Source organism: Convolutriloba macropyga, chromosome 5, assembly GCF_964194025.1.
Source record: "Convolutriloba macropyga chromosome 5, txConMacr16.3, whole genome shotgun sequence".
Lineage (NCBI taxonomy): Eukaryota > Metazoa > Xenacoelomorpha > Acoela > Convolutidae > Convolutriloba > Convolutriloba macropyga.
Genome location: NC_134472.1, coordinates 36,356,568 through 36,382,521, shown reverse-complemented (window position 1 = coordinate 36,382,521; position 25,954 = coordinate 36,356,568). Strand labels below are relative to the sequence as shown.

General features: G+C 34.0%; 2 protein-coding genes across 3 annotated transcripts in view; both read right to left on the bottom strand.

Moving 5' to 3' along the window:
• The window catches only part of LOC142339364 (protein LZIC-like), a 206,333-nt gene that overhangs the window by 77,747 nt on the left and 102,632 nt on the right, over positions 1-25,954 (bottom strand). The gene's annotated exons all lie outside the window — the stretch shown is intronic.
• The window catches only part of LOC142339363 (ubiquitin-protein ligase E3C-like), a 52,247-nt gene that overhangs the window by 6,246 nt on the left and 20,047 nt on the right, over positions 1-25,954 (bottom strand). Inside the window, exons 9-16 of the mRNA XM_075389364.1 lie at positions 24,768-24,854; positions 24,175-24,562; positions 9,445-9,597; positions 8,980-9,228; positions 8,438-8,594; positions 7,798-8,048; positions 4,700-4,815; positions 4,373-4,463 (exon numbers count right to left, since the gene is read on the bottom strand). Of these exons, the coding sequence (XP_075245479.1) occupies positions 4,373-4,463; positions 4,700-4,815; positions 7,798-8,048; positions 8,438-8,594; positions 8,980-9,228; positions 9,445-9,597; positions 24,175-24,562; positions 24,768-24,854 (1,492 nt within the window). The remainder of the gene's footprint in view (positions 1-4,372; positions 4,464-4,699; positions 4,816-7,797; positions 8,049-8,437; positions 8,595-8,979; positions 9,229-9,444; positions 9,598-24,174; positions 24,563-24,767; positions 24,855-25,954) is intronic.

Below are 25,954 nucleotides of genomic sequence, written 5' to 3'. Positions count from 1 at the left end.
TTATGAGTGCGAAAAATGAGCGAATCAGGAGCTTAAATATGTCAACATAGCGCGTCTCAAAAAGCATGCATTACGCTAGGCTGCATGTTTAAGGACTAAAACATGTGAAGATAGGAGCTTAAACATTGTGGTACAGCATTCGAGTTAGAAATGATGTATAGATAAAAGTCAATTTCAAAGTGAGGAAGTCATTTTTGAGAGTGAGGAATGTCAAGAGTGACCAAAAATTTAATCACGCGACTGAACAAAAAAAAACTCGCTCCACTAAGAACGAAAAATGACGTCACGCACGCACTTCAGTTGAAAATGCATGACTAAATGAACAAAAAGCAGATTTGAAGTGGTTGTGACGTCATATGCTCGTAACAAAAATCTTGATGACGAAATAAAAAAACATAGCAGGACAAGTCCTGACGTACAATTCAAAGAATTTTCATTGACTAAAGGAAAACTAGACGTAGAAAGCACTTGGATTAATCATTTCCTAAAAAAAATTTCTTGCGAGAAATAGAAACTTGGTTCAAAAAAAACTAGATCTAGAATGAACTATGAATGGATTGGGAAAACCAATTAGAAAAAAATCCGATCCAAAAAATCGAAAAAACAGTAAAAATCGAAGTGAAATTGCCGCATGTGAACAAAAAATCACTAGCGAGAAAGCGAATTTTTGTTCAAACACCGTTTTCCCACTCTACTTTAAAATTAGAGCAAATAAATTTCACACCGCAAAACCAATAGCTTTTTCGCTCCATTTCCTGTTTCGGCGTGACCAAAATCACTACTCCAATTTGACTTCAAAAATCATGAAAATGTGTGAACAGATCTTAAAAAAAGCATAGCCAGAAGAATTCCGGAAAAGACTCGAAGTGAAAATCCGCTTAAATGCCATCCAACTACTCATCGGAAAAAACCTGCCTCCACTAATTTAGGATTATCTTGAAACGAAACCATAATACAAAAAGTAAAAAAAATCAAATCTATTAAAATAAGATAAATCTGATCAAATTTTGTCATGACTTGAGATCACGAAATAACTATCTCTGCCAAAATTACGTCATCAACTCAACTAGTACCTACTTAAACCACTTAATTAGAAATTTTAAAAACACTTGAAGCCAAATCATGAAAAAATTAGCTCTTACAAACAACTTTCACTAAAAAATTGGAAAGTTTTAAAAATTTTTAATATTACAAAAGCAAATAAATTCAAAGAAAAATTTGTTTCAGCCAATAGGATATCCAAATGCTCGCAAAACAATAGGCAAGCCATAATAGGCTAAGAAACTTGTCTAAAGACCAGAAAAAAAAACGAAAAATTGCAGAAAATTAAGACAAATAGTTCCAATTTTTGACATTTTTTGTCATATTTCTCAACAAAAAAAGAGCTTTATATCCACAAAACCATAAACTAACAATTGCTCAAGTAATGGGGGTCTTTTCCAAGCCATTTGAGGCAGTAAAAAAAAAGTCAAAAAAAGTCAAAAATTAGCCCAAAAATCAGCAAAATATATGAAAAACCACCGAATTAGCATAAAATTCATATAAATTTGCAAACCTTCAAACCACTACCAAACCCAGCCCAAAATTAAAGGGAAATCATAACCAAACCTCTTAACCAAAAAAACTGAAAAAAGCTGCGTTAAAATGCCGCACGTGAAAAATTTCGCTCGCTTACAGAATTTTTTTTCACAGCTCAATTTCTCGCTCTCTAGAAAACAGCGATATGACCAAAAAAACACTCTTTTCTCTCCTCTCTTCATTTTGTTCAGCAACAAAATCACTTCAATTTTTTTTACGTGTTTCATTTCGCGCTTCAAAATTCACTCCAATAAAATTGATTGAAACATAGCCGGCAGATTGCCGGAATAGCTGCGAAAGAATAGACCTGCGTGCAATATAGAGATAGAAACAGATACAGATCTAAATTTTAAAAAAAATCGACGCCGCTCAAAAAACTAAGTAAAAAACATTCAGCGATAAATTAATAACGCTTGTTAAAATTCATTCCACAGAAGACTCTTATTAGGGACCTTTATTGCACATATGAGTTCCTTTGACCTTAAACAAATTCAAATTAAACTTAAGTTTTAAAGTGCAAAAGTCATTTTATTGAGTGAGGTAAGTCACGTAAAATCAAAATCTAATCACGCAAATAACCTAAAAACGTTTGCTAAAGCGAGTGAGAAATGACGTCACGTGCGCAAATGCCATTAGTGAGAGGAAGAAGTCATTCAGAAAATTTGACTTTTTCAGCTTTGCTGTGTGAACAAATGTAAAACGAAAAAAGAGCGTCAGACGACGAAACAAAAAACATAGCCGGAAGAATTCCGGAAGCGACTCGAAGCACCAAAACTTCATAAAAAGCTGAAGCCATTACCTTTTGCATTAAACCATTAACTCATTACCTCCGCGGGTCTGATCTAAAAATCGGTGAAATTTAAACGACTGTCACCAAGAGAAAGAAAATGCAGCAAAATTTTATTATTAAAAACGTTTGGTAACGTTAAAAAAGTCTAAAAATTTTTAGGATGGTAAAAAAACTGATAACCTGACAAAGCTGACAGGGCAATCAATTGCCCTCAGATAATTAATGATTCTAATCTCAAAAAGATCGCGAAAGCAAACGGCAGATAAAAACTTTTCAAAAAAGACAGGAAAGTCAAAATTATTCAAAAAAGAGTGCTCAAACTTAAGCATCAGAGAACCACTACCATAAGATTTCTAATCACGGCAATTAAGACAAAAATAATACATGATTCTTCCTTGTTGTATATATGCTAGACAACATGATTTCATACTAATTCAAAAAATAAATTAATTATAGAAAAACAAAAGCAACAGAATAATATTCAAAGGCAAACAATCGTCTAAAAACAATACAAGCCCGGAAGAAAATTGCAATGAATAGTAATAAGTCGAAATGTTGGAAAAGACTTTCTAGCAAACTCCCAGTACTGCCTTATTTTGAATTAAATCAATTGCAAACCGAAGAAACCAAGATCTAAGAAAAAGCTGAATTCATTCAATTTTTTTAACAACTGAAAAAATCAATATAACGAATACAAAAGTAGGTGCCAGGACAAAACTAGAATGATACAAACGAGAATGTGAAGAATATAGACACAATGTTAGGAACACCGTAACAAAAAGACCAATTCTCGATTTTTGAAAGTTAAAAATCAAATTTAAAAAAATCAAAAAAAAAAAAACGAGTACATTTCATTGATCAGCATTTGAGACATAGAAAAGACAACGAGTCATTCAAGACAAAAATCCAACTTGCTGAACAGAATAAAACAAGAAAACGCAGAATTCAGACATACGAAACAATGAAACATTTTGCAAAAAAGTGGTCAAAAAATATTTAAGACTGCATTTATGAAAAAAATTTATCTGTTTTTTCAAAAACATAACAACAAAAAAGATTGAATTTTTATTGAAACGAAATTAAAGTCCCTCATGTTCCCCAAAATACTATTTCATGTAATTAAAAGCAAAATACAAACAAAAAAGTGAAAAAAATTGGCAAAAAATACGAAAATCGGATTAGCAAATGTACAATTTTATGAAACAAAATCACATCGAGGTAGAAGAGGCATTGGGTATATGAATTATCAAAGGGAAGTTGCCATAGTAACTGATTTTTGACAAAAAAACAGCTAAAACATCCAAAAATGAATAAATTAATAGAAAAAAAAGCCAAAAATTAACTAAAAAATCAAGAAATATGTGCCAATTTCGCATTTGAAACGCAATTTCAGGCTATGCAAAATACTGTGCTATCAGTTTCCGTGGTTTACATTTCAACATAGCATCGATTAAAAATTATTTCTACAAAAAACCAAATTACAAGCAAAAAAACTAGGCCACTTAGACGAAAAAACGGCTAAAAACGGTTATCTATATGTGCACTTCAGTCAAAAACTACTTTTCAATGTCAAAAAGTCATTCACTAAACGCAACGCATGATCAAAAAACTTCTCTCGCTCAGAAAAAAATTAGTTCACACTGCAATTTTACTCGCTTTCGCTTTTAGGTCAAAACATTGTCTGAACGAATAGTACTTCCGGTAAAAAAAAACCTTAAGAAAACCAATACTCCTCTTCGAGTCGTAAAAACCAAGAGCACCGCAATATAGCTTCGCTCAGCTTACAGCTTCGCAGCTATAAAAAAGGACTTCTCCAAGACAGCGCCCCAATACAATTCCAATTCTTTGAATTGTAATAAACCAAGAGAAGGCCAATAATAGCCCCAGCTATCGCTGTGCGGCTATCAAAAACGTTATGGGAAGGTAAAACGAATTTACGAAAAGGAGAGCGCCTAAAAAAGGAGAGCGCCGAAATGAAGCAGACTGGTAAACAATTTAACTCACCTGTATATTGCCCAGAACTTCTTGGTCACGGGCGAATGTTAAAGTGAGGTCTTCCACGTTGCCCTTATAAGCTTTCAAAGACAGCAGATTCCTAAAACACAAACAGTGTGAACTCGCCTACAATCAACAATCAAACTATCGAATCCACAATAACAAGCACCAAATGATCGCATCCAAATTTCAGGTTGACTGCAGCAAATCAAAGCACTGATATCATTCATTAAGGAAATAAGAATGCAGCATGCATTCAGATAGAAATACAACCAAAACTGTACTGGAATGATGTTCTTAGAGTGAAAACAAGTACCGTCATTTCAGAGAACTTACTGATGCAGTTCAGGGTCGAGAGACGCGAGATAGTTGATGTCAACTTGGCCAGAAAGGATCTTTGCTAAAAAGAAGGGAGCCAATGGCAACTCCACCAACAGATTCTCATAAAGAACCTAAACAAGACAGACGTCAACAGTACTTAGTGAAAATATTTTCAACTCTTCTCAATTGACAGAAGGATTTATTTATCGACAATATACATGTTACATAATAAACTATCAACTGAATTTTAACTTATGTGATATGTATATAGTGGATAAACAAATTATTTTAAACATAGCCGGCAGATTGCCGGAATAGCTGCGAAAGAATAGACCTGCGTGCCAGATAATAGAGATAGAAACAGATACAGATCTAAATTGAAAAAAAAAATCGACGCCGCTCAAAAAATTAGGTAAAAAAATTTAGCGATAAATTAATAAAGCTTGTTAAAATTCATTCCGCAGAAGCCTCTTATTAAGGACCTTTACTGCACATATGAGTTGCTTTGACCTTAAACAAATTCAAATTAAACTTAAGTTTTAAAGTGCAAAAGTCATTTTATTGAGTGAGGTAAGTCACGTATGATCAAAATCTAATCACGCAAAAGACTTTTGCTAAAGAGAGTGAGAAATGACGTCACGCGCTCAAACGCCGTTAGTGAGAGGAAGAAGTCATTCAGAAAATTTGACTTTTTCAGCTTTGCTGTGTGAACAAATGTAAAACGAAAAAAGAGCGTCAGACGACGAAACAAAAAACATAGCCGGAAGAATTCCGGAAGCGACTCGAAGCAACAAAAAAACACAAAAAGCTGAAGCCATTACCTTTTGTATTAAACCATTAACTCATTACCTCCGCGGGTCCGATCTAAAAATCGGTGAAATTTAAACCACTGTCACCAAGAGAAAGAAAATGCAGCAAAATTTTATTATTGAAAACGTTTGGTAACGTTAAAAAAGTCTGAAATATTTAGGATGGTCAAAAAACTGATAGCCTGACAAAGCTGACAGGGCGATCAATTGCCCTCCGATAATTAATGATTCTAATCTCAAAAAGATCGCGAAAGCAAACGGCAGATAAAAACTTTTCAAAAAAGACAGGAAAGTCAAAATTATTCAAAAAAGAGTGCTCAAACTTAAGAATCAGAGAACCACTACAATTAGATTTCTAATCACGGCAATTAAGACAAAAATAATGCATGATTCTTCCTTGTTGTATATATGCTAGACAACAAGATTTCATACTAATTCAAAAATTAAATTAATCAGAGAAAAACAAAAGCAACAGAATAATATTCAAAGGCAAACAATCGTCTAAAAACAATACCCAGCCCGGAATAAAATTGCAATGAATAGTAAAAAGTCGAAACGTTGGAAAAGACTTTCTAGCAAACTCCCAGTACTGCCTTATTTTGAATTAAATCAATTGCAAACCGAAGAAACCAAGATCTAAGAAAAAGCTGAATTCATTAAATTTTTTAACAACTGAAAAAATCAATATAACGAAAACAAAAGTAGGTGCCAGGACAAAACTAGAATGATACAAACGAGAATGTGAAAAATATGGACACAATGTTAGGAACACCGTAACAAAAAGACCAATTCTTGATTTTTGAAAGTTAAAAATCAAATTTAAAAAAATCAAGAAAAACGAGTACATTTCATTGATCAGTATTCGAGACATAGAAAAGACAACGAGTCAATCGAGACAAAAATCCAGCTTGCTGAACAGAATAAAACAAGAAACAGCAGAATTCAGACATACGAAACAATGAAACATTTTGCAAAAAAGTGGTCAAAAAATATTTAAGACTGCATTTATGAAAAAAATTTATCTGTTTTTTCAAAAACTTAACACCAAAAAATAATTGAATTTTTATTGAAACGAAATTAAAGTCCTCATCTTCCCCAAAATACTATTTCTAGTAATTAAAAGCAAAACACAAACAAAAAACTGAAAAAAATTGCAAAAAAAACTACCAAAATCGGATTAGCAAATGTACAATTTTATGAAACAAAATTTTGAGGTAGAAAGAGGTATTGAGTATATGAATTATCAAAGGGAAGTTTCCATATTAACTGATTTTTGACAAAAAACAGCTAAAAGATCCAAAAATGAAGAAATTAATAGAAAAAAAAGCCAAAAATTAACTAAAAAAATCAAGAAATATGTGCCAATTTCGCATTTGAAACGCAATTTCAGGCTATGCAAAATACTGTGCTAACAATTTCCCGGGTTTACATTTGAACATAGCATCGATTAAAAATTATTTCTACAAAAAACCAAATTACAAGCAAAAAAACTAGGCCACTTAGACGAAAAAACGGCTAAAAACGGTTATCTATATGTGCCATTCAGTCAAAAACTACTTTTCAATGTCAAAAAGTCATTCACTAAACGCAGCGCATGATCAAAAAACTTCTCTCGCTCAGAAAAAATTAGTTCACACTGCAATTTTACTCGCATTCGCTTTTAGGTCAAAACATTGTCTGAACGAATAGTACTTCAGTTAAAAAAAAACCTTAAGAAAACCAATACTCCTCTTCGAGTCGTAAAAAAACCAAGAGCACCGCAATATAGCTACGCTCAGCTTACAGCTTCGCAGCTATAAAAAAACATACCGAGGGCAGATAAATAAGCATTGTTTTGAAAAACCTATCGAATTGTGTTGGGCAATTTTTAAGTTTTTAGGACCCTTTGTTCACAGTGAAATTCATATTTTGTTCACAGTGAAATTCACATTTTGTTCACAGTGAAATTCATATTTTGTTCACAGTGAAATTCATATTTTGTTCACAGTGAAATTCATATTTTGTTCACAGCGAAATTCATATTTTGTTCACAGTGAAATTCACATTTTGTTCACAGTGAAATTCATATTTTGTTCACTGTGAAATTCACATTTTGTTTACAGTGAAATTCATATTTTGTTCACAGTGAAATTCATATTTTGTTCACAGTGAAATTCACATTTTGTTCACAGCGAAATTTGACATACAAAACATATGATCTATAATTGTTTCCAGATTGTGATATAGCCATCAAGATAAACCACACAGATCACAAAGCAATTGCGCAACACCAGTTAATGTTTAGTTATTTTCTGATGTATGTACCTTTCCGACCATTCTGCCGATGAAAAAGAAGTGCTGTTTCACAGCCGATACATCCATCAGCTGAGTCACTTGAGGGAAGGGGTAAAAGGCCCCCTCTGGAGTGGTGGTGAAGAAACCCAGCTTCGGGTCAAAAGCTGCCTTGATCAACTCCTGCAGGAAATCCCTCGTCAGTCCACCCCCGTCTATGCCAGCTTCCTCCACGCCAGTGAAGTTGCGCCACGTGACTTTGATGCGTCTCCTCAGATCACGCTCTGAATAACCAAAGTCTTCTTACTGTAATCATGTTCTGTAATATTTGAACACTTCAAGAATGCTATAAAACAGGAAAAGACGAATTCTCATTGTTGTCTTGCCCATAGTCGCTTCAAAATTTCCAATACTTTCTTTGCCCTAGAAAGTGTCTTTGAAAGCAACAAGCCTTGTTAACCTTGAAGGGTGATATGCCAGGGACATCCCAGCCTGAAGGGATATAATATTTGCATTTTTGTATTGCAGAACATCTTAGCATAACGGATGTCTAAAATTTGGTCAAACTGGCTTCAATTAATTGAACAAACCGTCTCACAATTAAAATTAAGCTTTGAAACGCCTCAGTTATTGAACGCATACAGTATCATCTATTCATGTACGGACTACTAACCGTTCTGCAATGAGAGGTAATCAAATGCGTCCTCATACACATGAGTCCTTCTGATGCTGATTGCAATATCACCAAAGTGCTGGTTCTGAGACACTCCCATTGGCAGACTTCTATCCTCCACTTCCATCTTGTCCAAGTGCAAAATCTTACGGAACAGCTGCAATAAAAACACACTGTATCAACATGCGAAAATCAATGTTTTTTTTATTTTCTCTCAGCTTTAGATTTTCACGATTTCAGAAACACCAAATCAAAATACATCTTGAGTTTACGGCAAGAATAAGATCCTGCTAATCAGCTATTTCATCGGTGAAAAAACTAACTCGCTGTTTCCACTTTAAAGCAATTTGCCAATCGTGTAGATGTCAAGCTATTTGCTGTTTTCTGTTGAGACGAGATTAATTAACTGGTTTTAAGGAAACTTCGATACTTTCTAACCTTCTATCTTGCTGTCTTCTTTAGAACGATTACCCTAATAACTCCTTGTCACAAAAAATAAAGGATGAAGATTAATTTTGGATATTCAATTATCCATATGGTACCTTGATGCGCTTGGGGAATGAGATTAGGAAAGCAAGGGAGGTCAACACAACTAGCAGCCTCCTATCCCTCATCGAGACCACTGACAGAATGTTGTTCTGACCAGAGACATCATCCTCTCCAGAGACAATTCCCGCCGTTCTCACAGGAGTAGCAGCGATTTTCTGTTGAGTGCCAGATGAGAGGTTAGTGTAGGAGGTGGAAAGGATTTGTTCTAAGTCCACACCTCTTCGAAGAGCTTCGCAAATAGTCTAAAACAGTGAGTTAAGAAGCAAGATTAACAACTCCACTTAATTTGTACCCATATCTAAATTTCCTACCAAATTTAACATTTTGTGCATTAAACGACAGCTCGTGGTCTCAAATTCAGGAAAACTGTTATGACAATTCGGGACGTGTTTTCAATCCGTTCACAAAAATCTAGCATCTATTTATTCGAGTTTTGAATAGTCTAGACTGAAATTTACCACATCATTAGGTTCCTTGGGAATGGCACACTTGTTGGATATCCAGAAGTCATGGCTTTCAACTGCTGCAGATGAAGAGGAGGCCCCTTCTGAGGAAGAGAAGCCCACTCTTTGGTCTCGTTCGTGCAACTGCCTCAGTAACTGACATACGAGCTAAACACGATCCCAATCATAACTTCGTTTATTTCCTAATTTAGACACATGAACGACTAGCGTCGGGCAATTGATCTCAAACGACCGGCGAGTGGTTGGCTTTGGTAGCAGCCAGCTGGGTCTCAGAAATGCTTGCATTGGGGGGGGGGGGGGTCAAGACATGGCGATGGTGGATAGTGTTGGACGAGAGGGGGTTCCAAATCGCCAGGTGGATGAGGGTCAACGGGAGGAGTATGGGGGGGGGGGGGTGTCTCATACTTTAAGACTCGCAAGGAATAAAACATTTAGTGAGGTAAGTCAGAAGTCAAACGTGAAAGGTGACTTATGCAAAGCGCAAAAAAAGGTAAAAACTAATTCAAAAAATAATATTCGTTGACAGCCTGACGGCCGCTAATGATAACACCAGTCATGTCCAATTTCAAAGGCACAGTAATTTACTTAGAACTCTCTTTCTAAGTTCTCAAGTGCGTTCTGAGCAATCAATTTAGAAAACTGTATCACCTTCTCCAGTGCGAGTCCAAAAATATATTTCACGAGCTCCGAGAGTTAATTAATGAATTTTAGCTACCGAAATTGTATTAAATTCAAGAACGGTTAAAAAAATGGTTTTGTCTGAATGTGGTTGGTTGACTCCGGCGTTTAGCTTTGAATGCTGGGTCCTCAGCCAGAAGACAAAATGGCCAAAAATGTAATACTTAAAAACTTGAATAGCAAATTAAAAAGCTTTAACTGTAAACTTTTCACTTAACTTCATGTGAAAAATGCTCATACGTGTCCTTCAAAGAAAAAACGCGTAGCTTACTTGAAAATGCAATTACACCGTAGTGATCTGCTTTCTTTTTAAAGAAGATAAATTTTCATCTTCTGTGAGCTTACACTTGATACCAAGAACAAGTAATTGATTTTTCTCAGTTACAGTTTACATACGTTTGCAAAAAACATCCTTCATGTCAAGTAACATGCAGGACTGTTTGGATTAAACCGTTTGTTTTTCACAACGTAAAAACAGAGCCGGCAGATTGCCGGAAAATAGCCGCGATAGACGCTTGTGGTCTTCCATTAATTGAAACAACTAAAGAAAACATAACCGACTAACGTCGGGCGAATTGCTCTCAAACGACCAGCAAGCGGTTGGCTTCGTCAGTAGCTAGCCGCGGTTTAGTGAGGCTAGCTTTAGCTTGATTCGACTCTTCAACTTTTAGTTTTCTAGCCTTGTTAGTAAATAAATCAAATAAAAACCTGATACTTAAAAATTTGCAAAATATTGCAAAAATTAGAAGAAAAGCTTCCAGATTTTGTAGTGAAAAAATGTCCAAAACTATTTTTTGTCTCTGGAGTTATGTCAAGTAACCCATTTGCAACACTTGAAAACTTCGTTAGCCAGTAATGATCGTTGAACTAAGAAAAGGACAAAAGTATTCAAAACTTTTGAAAACAATAGCAAATTTTAACAAAACCTTGCTAAAATTCAAGATATTAAAATCTTCGAAACCATTTCAAGGTCTCATATGACTATCCAGTATCCCTATTTCAAGCTATAAATAGTCTCACTGTCTCATAAAAATTCATAAACTTGGAACATGATAATAATTTTCCAAAAACTTAAAATGAAATTTTATCGAAAAATTGCTAAAGCTGGAGTCCTTAAAAAATTGATAACCATGATAACCATTCCAATAACTCCAGAAACCATGCAACAGCTTATCATGAAACCTTGGAGGAGCTCCCTAGGACCCTGGTGCCGGAAAAAATGATAAAAAAAAACAAAAAGATACAAAAAACTTGAAATTGCAAATAGTTTTTCAAACTGCTGATATTTCAATCTTGAAAAACATTCCATTACATTTAGAAACTATACAGTAAGCTATTGTCAAACCGTAGAGGAGGCTCCTCAGCTCTTCAGGCGGGAGAAACCTAAAAACCGACAAAGATTTTCAAAACTTAAAAATGCAAGTTTTATAAATAAAATCGAAAAGATTTGTCATAATAAAAATTTGAAAGCTATTCCATGGCCAATAAAACTTTTGCAGTAACTTACTATCAAACCCTAGCGGAGATTTTCTGTTGGGCTGATAACCCTGAATAATGAAGATGTCAAAAAAATTGAAAAAATCGCAAGTTGTGTAAAAAGAGATAAAATTCGTGGTGTTGAGATCTTGTAAAACATTCCATCTTATTTAGAAACTACAATAACCTATTGTCAAAACCTAGAGAAGGTTCCTCGGCTCGTGAGGCTGGAAACCTAAAAACGGACAAAAATTTCCAAAAAAATCAAAAAAAAGCAAGTTTTATCAAAAAATTGCTAAAATTTGTCATATTAAAAAACTGAAACCTATTCCATGGCGAAAAAAATTTTTTTAGTAACTTATTATGAACCCCCTAAGGACGTTTTCTGCCCCCTGCATCTGGAAAGAAGTGAATAATGAAAAATAAATGTCAAAAAATTGAAAAAAAATTGCAAGTCTTGTCAAAAAATGCTAAAACTCGTGATGTTAAAATGTTGAAACCATTCCAATACCACTAGAAACTATGCAGTAACCTAATATAAAATCCTAAAAAATTTTTTCTACACCTAGGACTGAAAAACTCAAAAAATGACAAAAAATTTCAAAACTTGAGAAAATTGTGAAAAGTAGTACAAAAGTAGTAGTGTTTTTAGCGATCGGTTGTTCGAACAGAGCCACGGGGGATGCACCGGGGGCTGATGGGGAGGGGGTGGGCACCAGTTGGTTGAGGGAGCAACAGCGCGGTGAGGGGGGGGGGTGGGCGTAATAAGGGGAGAAGTCATCAGTGGGGGTGGGGTGTCTTCAACCTCTAAAAACTGCCCTTCACGCCATAAGTATAGGTCTCCAAAACAGTTTGAGCTAAAACTGAGCTGAAAAGCTCTAAGAGCACTTAATGCCCGCCGGGCGCTACCTGTTTATCCCGTTCTTGAGGACGAAAAGTCAAAAGCGTCAGACATAAGATCGTTCAGCGAAAAATCACATAAAAGACCGACAGGACTAAAATAACTGCTACAAACTTCGTTTGAGAGCATTTAGTAAGATAGACAGATCGACCAGCAGTCCATTAATAGACCAGTAGACTTTAATTGAAACAACTGAAGAAAACATAACCGACTAACGTCGGGCGAATTGCTCTCAAACGACCGGCAAGCGGATGGCTTCGTCAGTAGTTAGCCGCGGTTAAGTGAGGTTAGCTTAAGCTTGATTCGACTCTTCAACTTTTAGTTTTCTAGCCTTGTTAGTAAATAAATCAAATGAAAACCTGATACTTGAAAATTTGCAAAATATTGCAAATATTAAAAGAAAAGCTTCCAGATTTCGCAGTAAAAAAAATTTCCAAATTAATTTTTTGCCCCTGGAGTTATGTCAAGTAACCCATCTGCAAGACTTGAAAAGCTTCGTTGGCCAGTAATGATCGTTGCACTCAGAAAAGGACAAAAGTACTCAAAAAATTTTGAAAACAATCGCAAAACAAAACCTTGCTAAAATTCAAGATATTAAAATCTTCGAAACCATTTCAATGTCTCAAATGACTATCCAGTATCCCTATTTCAAGCTATAAATAGTTTCACTGGCTCATAAAAATCCATAAACTTGGAACATGATAATAATTTTCCAAAAACTTGAAAACATTGATAACCATTCCATTAACTCTAGAAACTATGCAAAAACTCATCCTGGTGCCGGAAAAAATGATGAAGAAAACCGAAAAGGATCAAATAAATTTGAAAAAATTGCAAATATTTTTTTAAAAATTGCTAATATTTAAATCTTGAAAAACATTCCATCACATATAGAAACTATACAGTAACCTATTGTCAAGCCGTAGAGGAGGTTCCTCGGCTCTTCAGGCTGGAGAAGCATAAAAAACCGACAAAGATTTTCAAAACTTAAAATGCAAGTTTTATAAAAAAATCGATAAGATTTGTCATATTAAAAACTTGAAAGCTATCCTATGGCAAAAAAAACTTTTGCAGTAACTTATTATCAAACCCTGATGGAGATTTTCTGTTGGGCTGATAAACCTGAATAATGAAAATGTCAAAAAAATGAAAAATTGCAAGTTCAGTACAAAAAAGGCAAAAATTCGTGGTGTTTAGATCTTGAAAATTATTTCATTACATTAAGAAGCTATACAGTAACCTAATGTCAAACGCTAGCGGAGGTTCATCAGCTCTTGATGCTGGAGAAACCTAAAAACCGACTAAGATTTTCAAAACTTGAAAAAAATGCAAGTATTATAAAAAAAAATCGATAAGATTTGTCATATTAAAATCTTGAAAGCTATTCCATGGCAAACGAAACTTTTGCAGTAACTTATTATCAAACCCTAGCGGAGATTTTCTGCTGGGCTGATAAACCTGAATAATGAAGATGTCAAAAAAAATTGTAAAAATCGCAAGTTTTGTAAAAAAAAAAAGGTAAAATTCGTGGTGTTGAGATCTTGTAAAACATTCCATCTTATTTAGAAACTACAAAAACCCATTGTCAAGCCCTAGAGAAGGTTCCTCGGCTCGAGAGGCTGGAGAAACCTAAACACCGACGAAGATTTTCAAAACTTGAAAAAAAATGCAAGTATTTAAAAAAATCGATAAGATTTGTCATATTAAAAACTTGAAAGCTATTCCATGGCAAATGAAACTTTTGCCGTAACTTATTATCAAACCCTAACGGAGTTTTTCTGTTGGGCTGATAAACCTGAATAATGAAATTGTCAAAAAAATGAAAAATTGCAAGTTTTGTACAAAGGCTAAAAATCGTGGTGTTAAGATCTTGAAAATTATTTCATTATATTATGAAGCTATACAGTGACCTAATGTCAAACCCTAGCGGAGGTTCATCAGCTCTTGATGCTGGAGAAACCTAAAAACCGACTAAGATTTTCAAAACTTGAAAAAAAAGCAAGTATTATTTAAAAAAATCGATAACATTTGTCATATTAAAAACTTGAAAGCTATTCCATGGCAAATGAAACTTTTGCAGTAACTTATTATCAAACCCTAACGGAGATTTTCTGTTGGGCTGATAAACCTGAATAATGAAATTGTCAAAAAAATGAAAAATTGCAAGTTTTGTACAAAGGCTAAAAATCGTGGTGTTAAGATCTTGAAAATTATTTCATTATATTATGAAGCTATACAGTAACCTAATGTCAAACCCTAGCGGAGGTTCATCAGCTCTTTATGCTAGAGAAACCTACAAACCGACTAAGATTTTCAAAACTTGAAAAATGCAAGTATTATAAAAAAATCGATAAGATTTGTCATATTAAAATCTTGAAAGCTATTCCATGGCAAACGAAACTTTTGCAGTAACTTATTATCAAACCCTAGCGGAGATTTTCTGTTGGGCTGATAAACCTGAATAATGAAGATGTTAAAAAAATTGAAAAAATCGCAAGTTTTGTAAAAAAAAAAGGGTAAAATTCGTGGTGTTGAGATCTTGTAAAACATTCCATCTTATTTAGAAACTACAATAACCCATTGTCAAGCCCTAGAGAAGGTTCCTCGGCTCGAGAGGCTGGAGAAACCTAAACACCGACGAAGATTTTCAAAACACTTGAAAAAAATATAAGTTTTTAAAAAAAATCGCTGAGATTTGTCATATTAAAAAATTGAAAGCTACTCCATGGCAAATAAAACGTTTGCAATAACTTATTATCAAACCCTAACGGAGATTTTCCGTAAGGCTGAAAAACATGACTAATGACAGTGTCAAAAAAAAGAAAAAATGCAAGTTTTGTAAAAAAAATGCCAAAAATCATGGTGTTGAAATCTTGCAAAATATTTTATTACATTAAGAAGCTATACAGAAACCTAATGCCAAACCTTAGCGGAGGTTCATCAGCTCTTGATGCTGGAGAAACCAAAAAACCGACTAAGTTTTCAAAACTTGAAAATAATGCAAGTATTATAAAAAAAATCGATAAGATTTGTCATATTAAAATCTTGAAAGCTATTCCATGGCAAACGAAACTTTTGCAGTAACTTATCAAACCCTAACGGAGATTTTCTGTTGGGCTGATAAACCTGAATAATGAAAATGTCAAAAAAACGAAAAATTGCAAGTTTCGTACAAAAAAGGCTAAATTTCGTGGTGTTGAGATCTTGAAAATTATTTCATTACATTAGGAAGCTATACAGTAACCTAATGTCAAACCCGAGCGGAGGTTCATCAGCTCTTGATGCTGGAGAAACCTAAAAACCGACTAAGATTTTCAAAACTTAAAAATGCAAGTTTTATAAAAAAAAATCGATAAGATTTGTCATATTAAAAACTTGAAAGCTATCTCATGGCAAAAAAAACTTTTGCAGTAACTTATTATCAAACCCTGATGGAGATTTTCTGTTGGGCTGATAAACCTGAATAATGAAAATGTCAAAAAAACGAAAAATTGCAAGTTTCGTACAAAAAAGGCTAAATTTCGTGGTGTTGAGATCTTGAAAATTATTTCATTACATTAGGAAGCTATACAGTAACCTAATGTCAAACCCGAGCGGAGGTTCATCAGCTCTTGATGCTGGAGAAACCTAAAAACCGACTAAGATTTTCAAAACTTAAAAATGCAAGTTTTATAAAAAAAAATCGATAAGATTTGTCATATTAAAATCTTGAAAGCTATTCCATGGCAAACGAAACTTTTGCAGTAACTTATCAAACCCTAACGGAGATTTTCTGTTGGGCTGATAAACCTGAATAATGAAAATGTCAAAAAAACGAAAAATTGCAAGTTTCGTACAAAAAAGGCTAAATTTCGTGGTGTTGAGATCTTGAAAATTATTTCATTACATTAGGAAGCTAAACAGTAACCTAATGTCAAACCCTAGCGGAGGTTCATCAGCTCTTGATGCTGGAGAAACCTAAAAACCGACTAAGATTTTCAAAACTTGAAAAAAATGCAAGTATTATTAAAAAAAATCGATAAGATTTGTCATATTAAAAACTTCAAAGCTATTCCATGGCAAATGAAACTTTTGCAGTAACTTACTATCAAACCCTAGCGGAGATTTTCTGTTGGGCTGATAAACCTGAATAATGAAGATGTCAAAAATTGAAAAAATCGCAAGTTTTGTAAAAAAAAAGATAAAATTCGTGGTGTTGAGATCTTGTAAAACATTCCATCTTATTTAGAAACTACAATAACCCATTGTCAAACCCTAGAGAAGGTTCCTCGGCTCGAGAGGCTGGAGAAACCTAAAAACCGACGAAGATTTTCAAAACACTTGAAAAAAATAAATTTTTAAAAAAAATCGCTAAGATTTGTCATATTAAAAAATTGAAAGCTACTCCATGGCAAATAAAACGTTTGCAATAACTCATTATCAAACCCTAACGGAGATTTTCCGTAAGGCTGAAAAACATGATTAATGACAGTGTCAAAAAAAAGAAAAAATGCAAGTTTTGTAGAAAAAAAACGCCAAAAATCATGGTGTTGAGATCTTGAAAATTATTTCATTACATTATGAAGCTATACAGTAACCTAATGTCAAACCCTAGCGGAGGTTCATCAGCTCTTGATGCTGGAGAAACCAAAAAACCGACTAAGATTTTCAAACCTTGAAAAAAATGCAAGTATTATAAAAAATCGATAAGATTTGTCATATTAAAATCTTGAAAGCTATTCCATGGCAAACGAAACTTTTGCAGTAACTTATCAAACCCTAACGGAGATTTTCTGTTGGGCTGATAAACCTGAATAATGAAAATGTCAAAAAAACGAAAAATTGCAAGTTTCGTACAAAAAAGGCTAAATTTCGTGGTGTTGAGATCTTGAAAATTATTTCATTACATTAGGAAGCTATACAGTAACCTAATGTCAAACCCGAGCGGAGGTTCATCAGCTCTTGATGCTGGAGAAACCTAAAAACCGACTAAGATTTTCAAAACTTAAAAATGCAAGTTTTATAAAAAAAAATCGATAAGATTTGTCATATTAAAAACTTGAAAGCTATCTCATGGCAAAAAAAACTTTTGCAGTAACTTATTATCAAACCCTGATGGAGATTTTCTGTTGGGCTGATAAACCTGAATAATGAAAATGTCAAAAAAACGAAAAATTGCAAGTTTCGTACAAAAAAGGCTAAATTTCGTGGTGTTGAGATCTTGAAAATTATTTCATTACATTAGGAAGCTATACAGTAACCTAATGTCAAACCCGAGCGGAGGTTCATCAGCTCTTGATGCTGGAGAAACCTAAAAACCGACTAAGATTTTCAAAACTTAAAAATGCAAGTTTTATAAAAAAAAATCGATAAGATTTGTCATATTAAAATCTTGAAAGCTATTCCATGGCAAACGAAACTTTTGCAGTAACTTATCAAACCCTAACGGAGATTTTCTGTTGGGCTGATAAACCTGAATAATGAAAATGTCAAAAAAACGAAAAATTGCAAGTTTCGTACAAAAAAGGCTAAATTTCGTGGTGTTGAGATCTTGAAAATTATTTCATTACATTAGGAAGCTAAACAGTAACCTAATGTCAAACCCTAGCGGAGGTTCATCAGCTCTTGATGCTGGAGAAACCTAAAAACCGACTAAGATTTTCAAAACTTGAAAAAAATGCAAGTATTATTAAAAAAATCGATAAGATTTGTCATATTAAAAACTTCAAAGCTATTCCATGGCAAATGAAACTTTTGCAGTAACTTACTATCAAACCCTAGCGGAGATTTTCTGTTGGGCTGATAAACCTGAATAATGAAGATGTCAAAAATTGAAAAAATCGCAAGTTTTGTAAAAAAAAAGATAAAATTCGTGGTGTTGAGATCTTGTAAAACATTCCATCTTATTTAGAAACTACAATAACCCATTGTCAAACCCTAGAGAAGGTTCCTCGGCTCGAGAGGCTGGAGAAACCTAAAAACCGACGAAGATTTTCAAAACACTTGAAAAAAATAAATTTTTAAAAAAAATCGCTAAGATTTGTCATATTAAAAAATTGAAAGCTACTCCATGGCAAATAAAACGTTTGCAATAACTCATTATCAAACCCTAACGGAGATTTTCCGTAAGGCTGAAAAACATGATTAATGACAGTGTCAAAAAAAAGAAAAAATGCAAGTTTTGTAGAAAAAAAACGCCAAAAATCATGGTGTTGAGATCTTGAAAATTATTTCATTACATTATGAAGCTATACAGTAACCTAATGTCAAACCCTAGCGGAGGTTCATCAGCTCTTGATGCTGGAGAAACCAAAAAACCGACTAAGATTTTCAAACCTTGAAAAAAATGCAAGTATTATAAAAAATCGATAAGATTTGTCATATTAAAATCTTGAAAGCTATTCCATGGCAAACGAAACTTTTGCAGTAACTTATTATCAAACCCTAACGGAGATTTTCTGTTGGGCTGATAAACCTGAATAATGAAAATGTCAAAAAAATTAAAAATTGCAAGTTCTGTACAAAAAAGGCTAAAATTCGTGGTGTTTAGATCTTGAAAATTATTTCATTACATTAGGAAGCTAAACAGTAACCTAATGTCAAACCCTAGCGGAGGTTCATCAGCTCTTGATGCTGGAGAAACCTAAAAACCGACTAAGATTTTCAAAACTTGAAAAAAATGCAAGCATTATTAAAAAAATCGATAAGATTTGTCATATTAAAAACTTCAAAGCTATTCCATGGCAAATGAAACTTTTGCAGTAACTTACTATCAAACCCTAGCGGAGATTTTCTGTTGGGCTGATAAACCTGAATAATGAAGATGTCAAAAATTGAAAAAATCGCAAGTTTTGTAAAAAAAAAGATAAAATTCGTGGTGTTGAGATCTTGTAAAACATTCCATCTTATTTAGAAACTACAATAACCCATTGTCAAACCCTAGAGAAGGTTCCTCGGCTCGAGAGGCTGGAGAAACCTAAAAACCGACGAAGATTTTCAAAACACTTGAAAAAAATAAATTTTTAAAAAAAATCGCTAAGATTTGTCATATTAAAAAATTGAAAGCTACTCCATGGCAAATAAAACGTTTGCAATAACTCATTATCAAACCCTAACGGAGATTTTCCGTAAGGCTGAAAAACATGATTAATGACAGTGTCAAAAAAAAGAAAAAATGCAAGTTTTGTAGAAAAAAAACGCCAAAAATCATGGTGTTGAGATCTTGAAAATTATTTCATTACATTATGAAGCTATACAGTAACCTAATGTCAAACCCTAGCGGAGGTTCATCAGCTCTTGATGCTGGAGAAACCAAAAAACCGACTAAGATTTTCAAACCTTGAAAAAAATGCAAGTATTATAAAAAATCGATAAGATTTGTCATATTAAAATCTTGAAAGCTATTCCATGGCAAACGAAACTTTTGCAGTAACTTATTATCAAACCCTAACGGAGATTTTCTGTTGGGCTGATAAACCTGAATAATGAAAATGTCAAAAAAATGAAAAATTGCAAGTTTTGTACAAAAAAGGCTAAAATTCGTGGTGTTGAGATCTTCAAAATTATTTCATTACATTAAGAAGCTATACAGTAACCTAATGTCAAACCCGAGCGGAGGTTCATCAGCTCTTGGTGCTGGAGAAACCTTAAAACCGACTAAGATTTTCAAAACTTGAAAAAAATGCAAGTATTATAAACAAAATCGATAAGATTTGTCATATTAATTTCTTGAAAGCTATTCCATGGCAAATGAAACTTTTGCAGTAACTTACTATCAAAACCTAGCGGAGATTTTCTGTTTGGCTGATAAACCTGAATAATGAAGATGTCAAAAAAATTGAAAAAATCGCAAGTTTTGTAAAAAAAAAAAGATAAAATTCGTGGTGTTGAGATCTTGTAAAACATTCCATCTTATTTAGAAACTACAATAACCTATTGTCAAACCCTAGAGAAGGTTCCTCGGCTCGTGAGGCTGGAGAAACCTAAAAACCGACGAAGATTTTCAAAACACTTGAAAAAAATGCAAGTTTTTAAAAAAAATCGCTAAGATTTGTCATATTACAAAATTGAAAGCTACTCCATGGCAAATAAAACGTTTGCAATAACTTATTATCAAACCCTAACGGAGATTTTCCGTAAGGCTGAAAAACATGATTAATGACAGTGTCAAAAAAGAAGAAATGCAAGTTTTGTGAAAAAAAAAATGCCAAAAAACATGGTGTTGAAATCTTGAAAAATATTTTTTTACATTAAGAAGCTATACAGAAACCTAATGTCAACCTTAGCGAGGTTCATCAGCTCTTGATCCTGGAGAAACCAAAAAACCGACTAAGATTTTCAAAACTTGAAAAAAATGCAAGTATTATAAAAAAAATCGATAAGATTTGTCATAATAATTTCTTGAAAGCTATTCCATGGCAAATGAAACTTTTGCAGTAACTTATTATCAAACCCTAACAGAGATTTTCTGTTGGGCTGATAAACCTGAAATGAAAATGTCAAAAAAATGAAAAATTGCAAGTTTTGTACAAAGGCTAAAATTCGTGGTGTTGAGATCTTGAAAATTATTTCATTACATTATGACGCTATACAGTAACCCAATGTCAAACCCTAGCGGAGGTTCATCAGCTCTTGATGCTGGAGAAACCAAAAAACCGACTAAGATTTTCAAACCTTGAAAAAAATGCAAGTATTATAAAAAATTGATAAGATTTGTCATATTAAAATCTTGAAAGCTATTCCATGGCAAACAAAACTTTTGCAGTAACTTATTATCAAACCCTAACGGAGATTTTCTGTTGGGCTGATAAACCTGAATAATGAAAATGTCAAAAAAATTGAAAAAATCGCAAGTTTTGTAAAAAAAAAAGATAAAATTCGTGGTGTTGAGATCTTGTAAAACATTCCATCTTATTTAGAAACTACAATAACCTATTGTCAAAACCTAGAGAAGGTTTCTCGGCTCGTGAGGCTGGAGAAACCTAAAAACCGACTAAGATTTTCAAAACTTGAAAAAAATGCAAGTATTATTAAAAAAAATCGATAAGATTTGTCATATTAAAAACTTGAAAGCTATTCCATGGCAAATGAAACTTTTGCAGTAACTTATTATCAAACCCTAACGGAGATTTTCTGTTGGGCTGATAAACCTGAATAATGAAATTGTCAAAAAAATGAAAAATTGCAAGTTTTGTATAAAGGCTAAAAATCGTGGTGTTAAGATCTTGAAAATTATTTCATTATATTATGAAGCTATACAGTGACCTAATGTCAAACCCTAGCGGAGGTTCATCAGCTCTTGATGCTAGAGAAACCTAAAAACCGACTTAGATTTTCAAAAGTTAAAAAAATGCAAGTATTATAAAAAAAAATCGATAAGATTTGTCATAAGAAAAACTTGAAAGCTATTCCATGGCAAAAAACTTTTGCAGTAACTTATTATCAAACCCTAACGGAGATCTTCTGTTAGTCTGAAAAACCTGAATAATGACAATGTCAAAAAAAGTTGAAAATGCAAGTTTTATTAAAAAGATTTGTCAATAAAAAATTGAAAGCTAATCCATGGCATATAAAATTTTTTCAGTGACCTATTAAGAAACCTTTAAGGACGTTTCGGGCCCCCGCATCTGGTAAGAAGTGAATAATGAAAAATAATTGTCAAAAAATTTATGAAATTTGCACGTCTTGTTAAAAATATGCTAAAACTCGTGATGTTAAAATGTTGAAACCATTCCAATACCACTAGAAACTATGCAGTAACCTAATATAAAATCCTAGAAACTTTTTGACACCTAGGGCTGAAAAAACTCACAAAAATTTTCAAAAAGCTTGTGAAAAGTAGTTATTAGTGTTTTTAGCAATCGGTTGTTCGAACGGAGCCACGGGGGGGGGGGGGTGCTCCGGGGGACTGATGGGGAGGGGGTGGGCACCAGTTGGTTGTGGGGAGCAATAGTGGGGGGGGGGGCAACAGTGGGGGTGGGGTGGTGTCTCCTACCTCTAGGAACCGCCCTTCACAACATAAGTATAGGTTTCCAAAACAGTGAGCTGAAACAGAGCTGAAAAGCTCTAAGAGCACTTAATGCCCACTGGGTGCTACCTGTTTATCCCGTTTCTGAGGACGAAAAGTCAAAAGCGTCAGACGAAAAATCGGTCAAGCAAAAAATTGCATAAAAAACCGACAGGATTAATATAATTGCTACAAACTTTGATTGAGAGCATTTAATAAGATAGACATATCGACCACCAGTCCTTTAATCGACCACCACTAGACTTTTTGGGTTAGATTCGGACTCTCAATTTTATGACACATACGGTCTACAAGGAAAAATCCATAAAAGAGCTTCTTCAAAATTGATTTTCGAAATAAAAAAAATCGAGACTAATACTCAAGAATTAGAGCATATAAGTTTTGCACTACTGATTAGATGCACACGCTTGATCTCTAACAAGTAAACGTTCATAAAATTTAAAGTTCCATTAAGTGAGTTCACAAGTCACTTTTCGAGTGAGGTAAGTCACGCAATTGACCTAAAAGCAGAAATGACCTCACGCACACAAATTTTAATTGCAAAGCAGTAGAAGTCACGGAAGTCATTGAAAAGTCAATTGTAATAAGTCAAGTCGTAAGAATCATCGATGGAGACGACGAATTAAAAAACATAGCATGACAAGTCCTGGCGTACAATTCAAAGACTCTATATTGACAAAAACGATTAGACCTAGAATGGACTATGAGTGAACTGGGAAAACCATTTCTAAAAAATCAGATTAAATTGAAAAAAAACAAAATTAATGTAAAAATGTCGCATGTGAATAAAAAACCACTAGCAAAAAACCGAAACTTAGTTCAAGCAAAAAACTAAGCCTAGAATGAGCTATAAATGGATTGGGAAATTGCCTAAGGAAAAAATCTGATCCAAAAAATTGAAAAAACAGTAAATATCAAACTGAAATTGCCGCATGTGAACAAAAACCACTAGCGAGAAAGCGAATTTTTGCTCAAACACCGTTTTCTCACTCTACTTCAAAGTTAGAGCAAAAGAATTTCACGCCGCAAAACCACTCGCTTTTTCACTCCACTTGCTGTTTCGGCGTGACCAAAATCACTACTCCAATTTGACTTCGAAAATCAGGAAAGTGTGTGAACAGATCTTCAAAAAAAAAAGGCAGCGCTTCAATACAATTCAAATTCTTTGAATTGTACTAAAAAACCACGATGTCCCCAATAATAGCCGCTATTCGCTTCGCGGCTGTTAAAAATGAACGAAAAAATTCATCGAATTGCGGTGGGTTTATTGTAGCCAACTTAAAACAGAGAGAAGATTAATGGGGTTAACTTCAATGATACTTGAGTTTATTATAGTTCACTTATTTTGTATATTGCCTCACAACGTAAGAAAACACGCGTTAAAAAGGCACTAGAAAAACCAAATCGCTCAGGAGAACGCAATTGATGAAATTAACGATCGAGAGGGGGACGTTAAACTCAATTAGAGGACTGTTGATTTGAATTAGAACCATTTAAGTTTTTAAAAAGGGAAAAACTTTTGTATAAAAAGACACGATTGTAATAATTGTTTCAAAGTTCGTTCAAGAGCAATTAAAACTACAATTTTATACAAAAATATTAAAATTGGCTGCTTAAAGCAGAGCTGGACAAACGGTCTCAATTCACTTCGCATAAAACTCACCTTTAGCACAATGGAGCACCTCTGGAGATGGCTAATCTTGCTACTTCCAGAGTTTGAACTTCCGTTTGATGATGAAAATCCTTGCGATCTGTGCATCATACCATAACCACCACCCGATTCAGGGTGGATGATCTCAATCAATCCTAGAGCTGCGTCCTTCAAGTGGGTTATAATGTTCAGAGTTTCACCTTGAGTGAAGGGTAATCCACCGGAGTTTGCGTCAAACAGTTCCTTATCGTCTACCGTGATTAGCAAGAGAGTTGTAAGTCGACAGAAGGAGGCGACTGTTGGTAGAAACATGTGACTGGTGTAATCTATTGGTCTGATTGTTTCACCGCTTGGCAAAAGGTGTGCACTTTTCAACTGTTGGAGCATTGACATTTTCTGCCTAAACAAAGCTAACATTGATGTCCGCCATAAAGATTAACCTGGTTGTTACTCGTTTCTTCGGCTCCATTTGTCATTCAGTGATTCAAATTTACATTTTAAAAACAGACTGGAAATCAATGTTGTTCATTCTATGATAATGTGTAAAGTATTCTCGAGTCAAATCAATACAGTCAATAATATAAATGCGCATAGAGACCCCTTACCCTGATAATGATTGGCCCTGTGTTGAGGTTATAGTTCTCCAAATCTGCTTCAGCAAGCCACGCATGGAGGGAAGCAAGAATAGGGCCCTGAAAACACTCATTCATTATGCATCAACTCCTATCTCTCAAACATACCCGGCAGATTGCCGGAAAATAGCCGCCGTTGATTCCAATAAGCATGATTGGGATTGAAATAACAGAAGATATTGAAAAAAAAAAGATTTTTGTACAAAAACATTTTTTTAAGTCCGATTTATTTTGATGGCATTTCGTAGTTGAACATACTTCTGTTTCTTAGAGAGAGGCTACAGGGGCTCCTATCAATAACAATAAGCATTAGAGATGGTAAATAAGACTTATAGGAACGACGTTCAAATAGCGGGCATCTAAAATTGGGCTTTATGGGTTTATCCCGTTTCTATTTCTGACATCCATTTTTGTACTAACTCTGTTCATTTTGAATTGCTTTGCTGAGCAACTGATGTTCAAAATCACTTTTAGCAGAATGAGAGAAGAGAGAAACTAACCTAGAGAAGTCAAAAAGATTTCACGCAAAATGTTGAAAAGGCGGCAAAATTAGGTAAAGCGAAACATTTTTTTATTCGACGAAGTAAAAAAACATAGCAGGACAAGTCCTGACGTACAATTCAAAGAATTTTCATTGACTTAACAAACAACTAGACCTAGAACGGACAATGAGTGAATTGGGAAAACCATTTCTAAAAAATCAGATAAAAAAAAAACAAAATCAATTTCAAAATGCTGCTAGGGAGAACAAAAAACCACTAGTGAGATATGTAATTTTGATTCTAAAAAAAAACTAGGTCCAGAATGGGCTGTGAATGGATTGGGAAAACTAGTTAGAAAAAAATCCGATCCAAAAAATCGAAAAAACAGTAAAAATCGGAGTGAAATTGCCGCATGTGAACAAAAAACCACTACCGAGAAACCGAATTTTTGTTCAAACACCGTTTTCTCACTCTACTTTAAAATTAGAGCGAAAAAAATTCACGCCGCAAAACCACTAGCTTTTTCGCTCCATTTCCTGTTTCGGCGTGACCAAAATCACCACTCCAATTTGACTTCAAAAATCATGAAAATGTGTGAACAGATCTTAAAAAAAAAGACAGCGCCCCAATACAATTCAAATTCTTTGAATTGTAAAAAAAATAGGAGCGCTATAATAG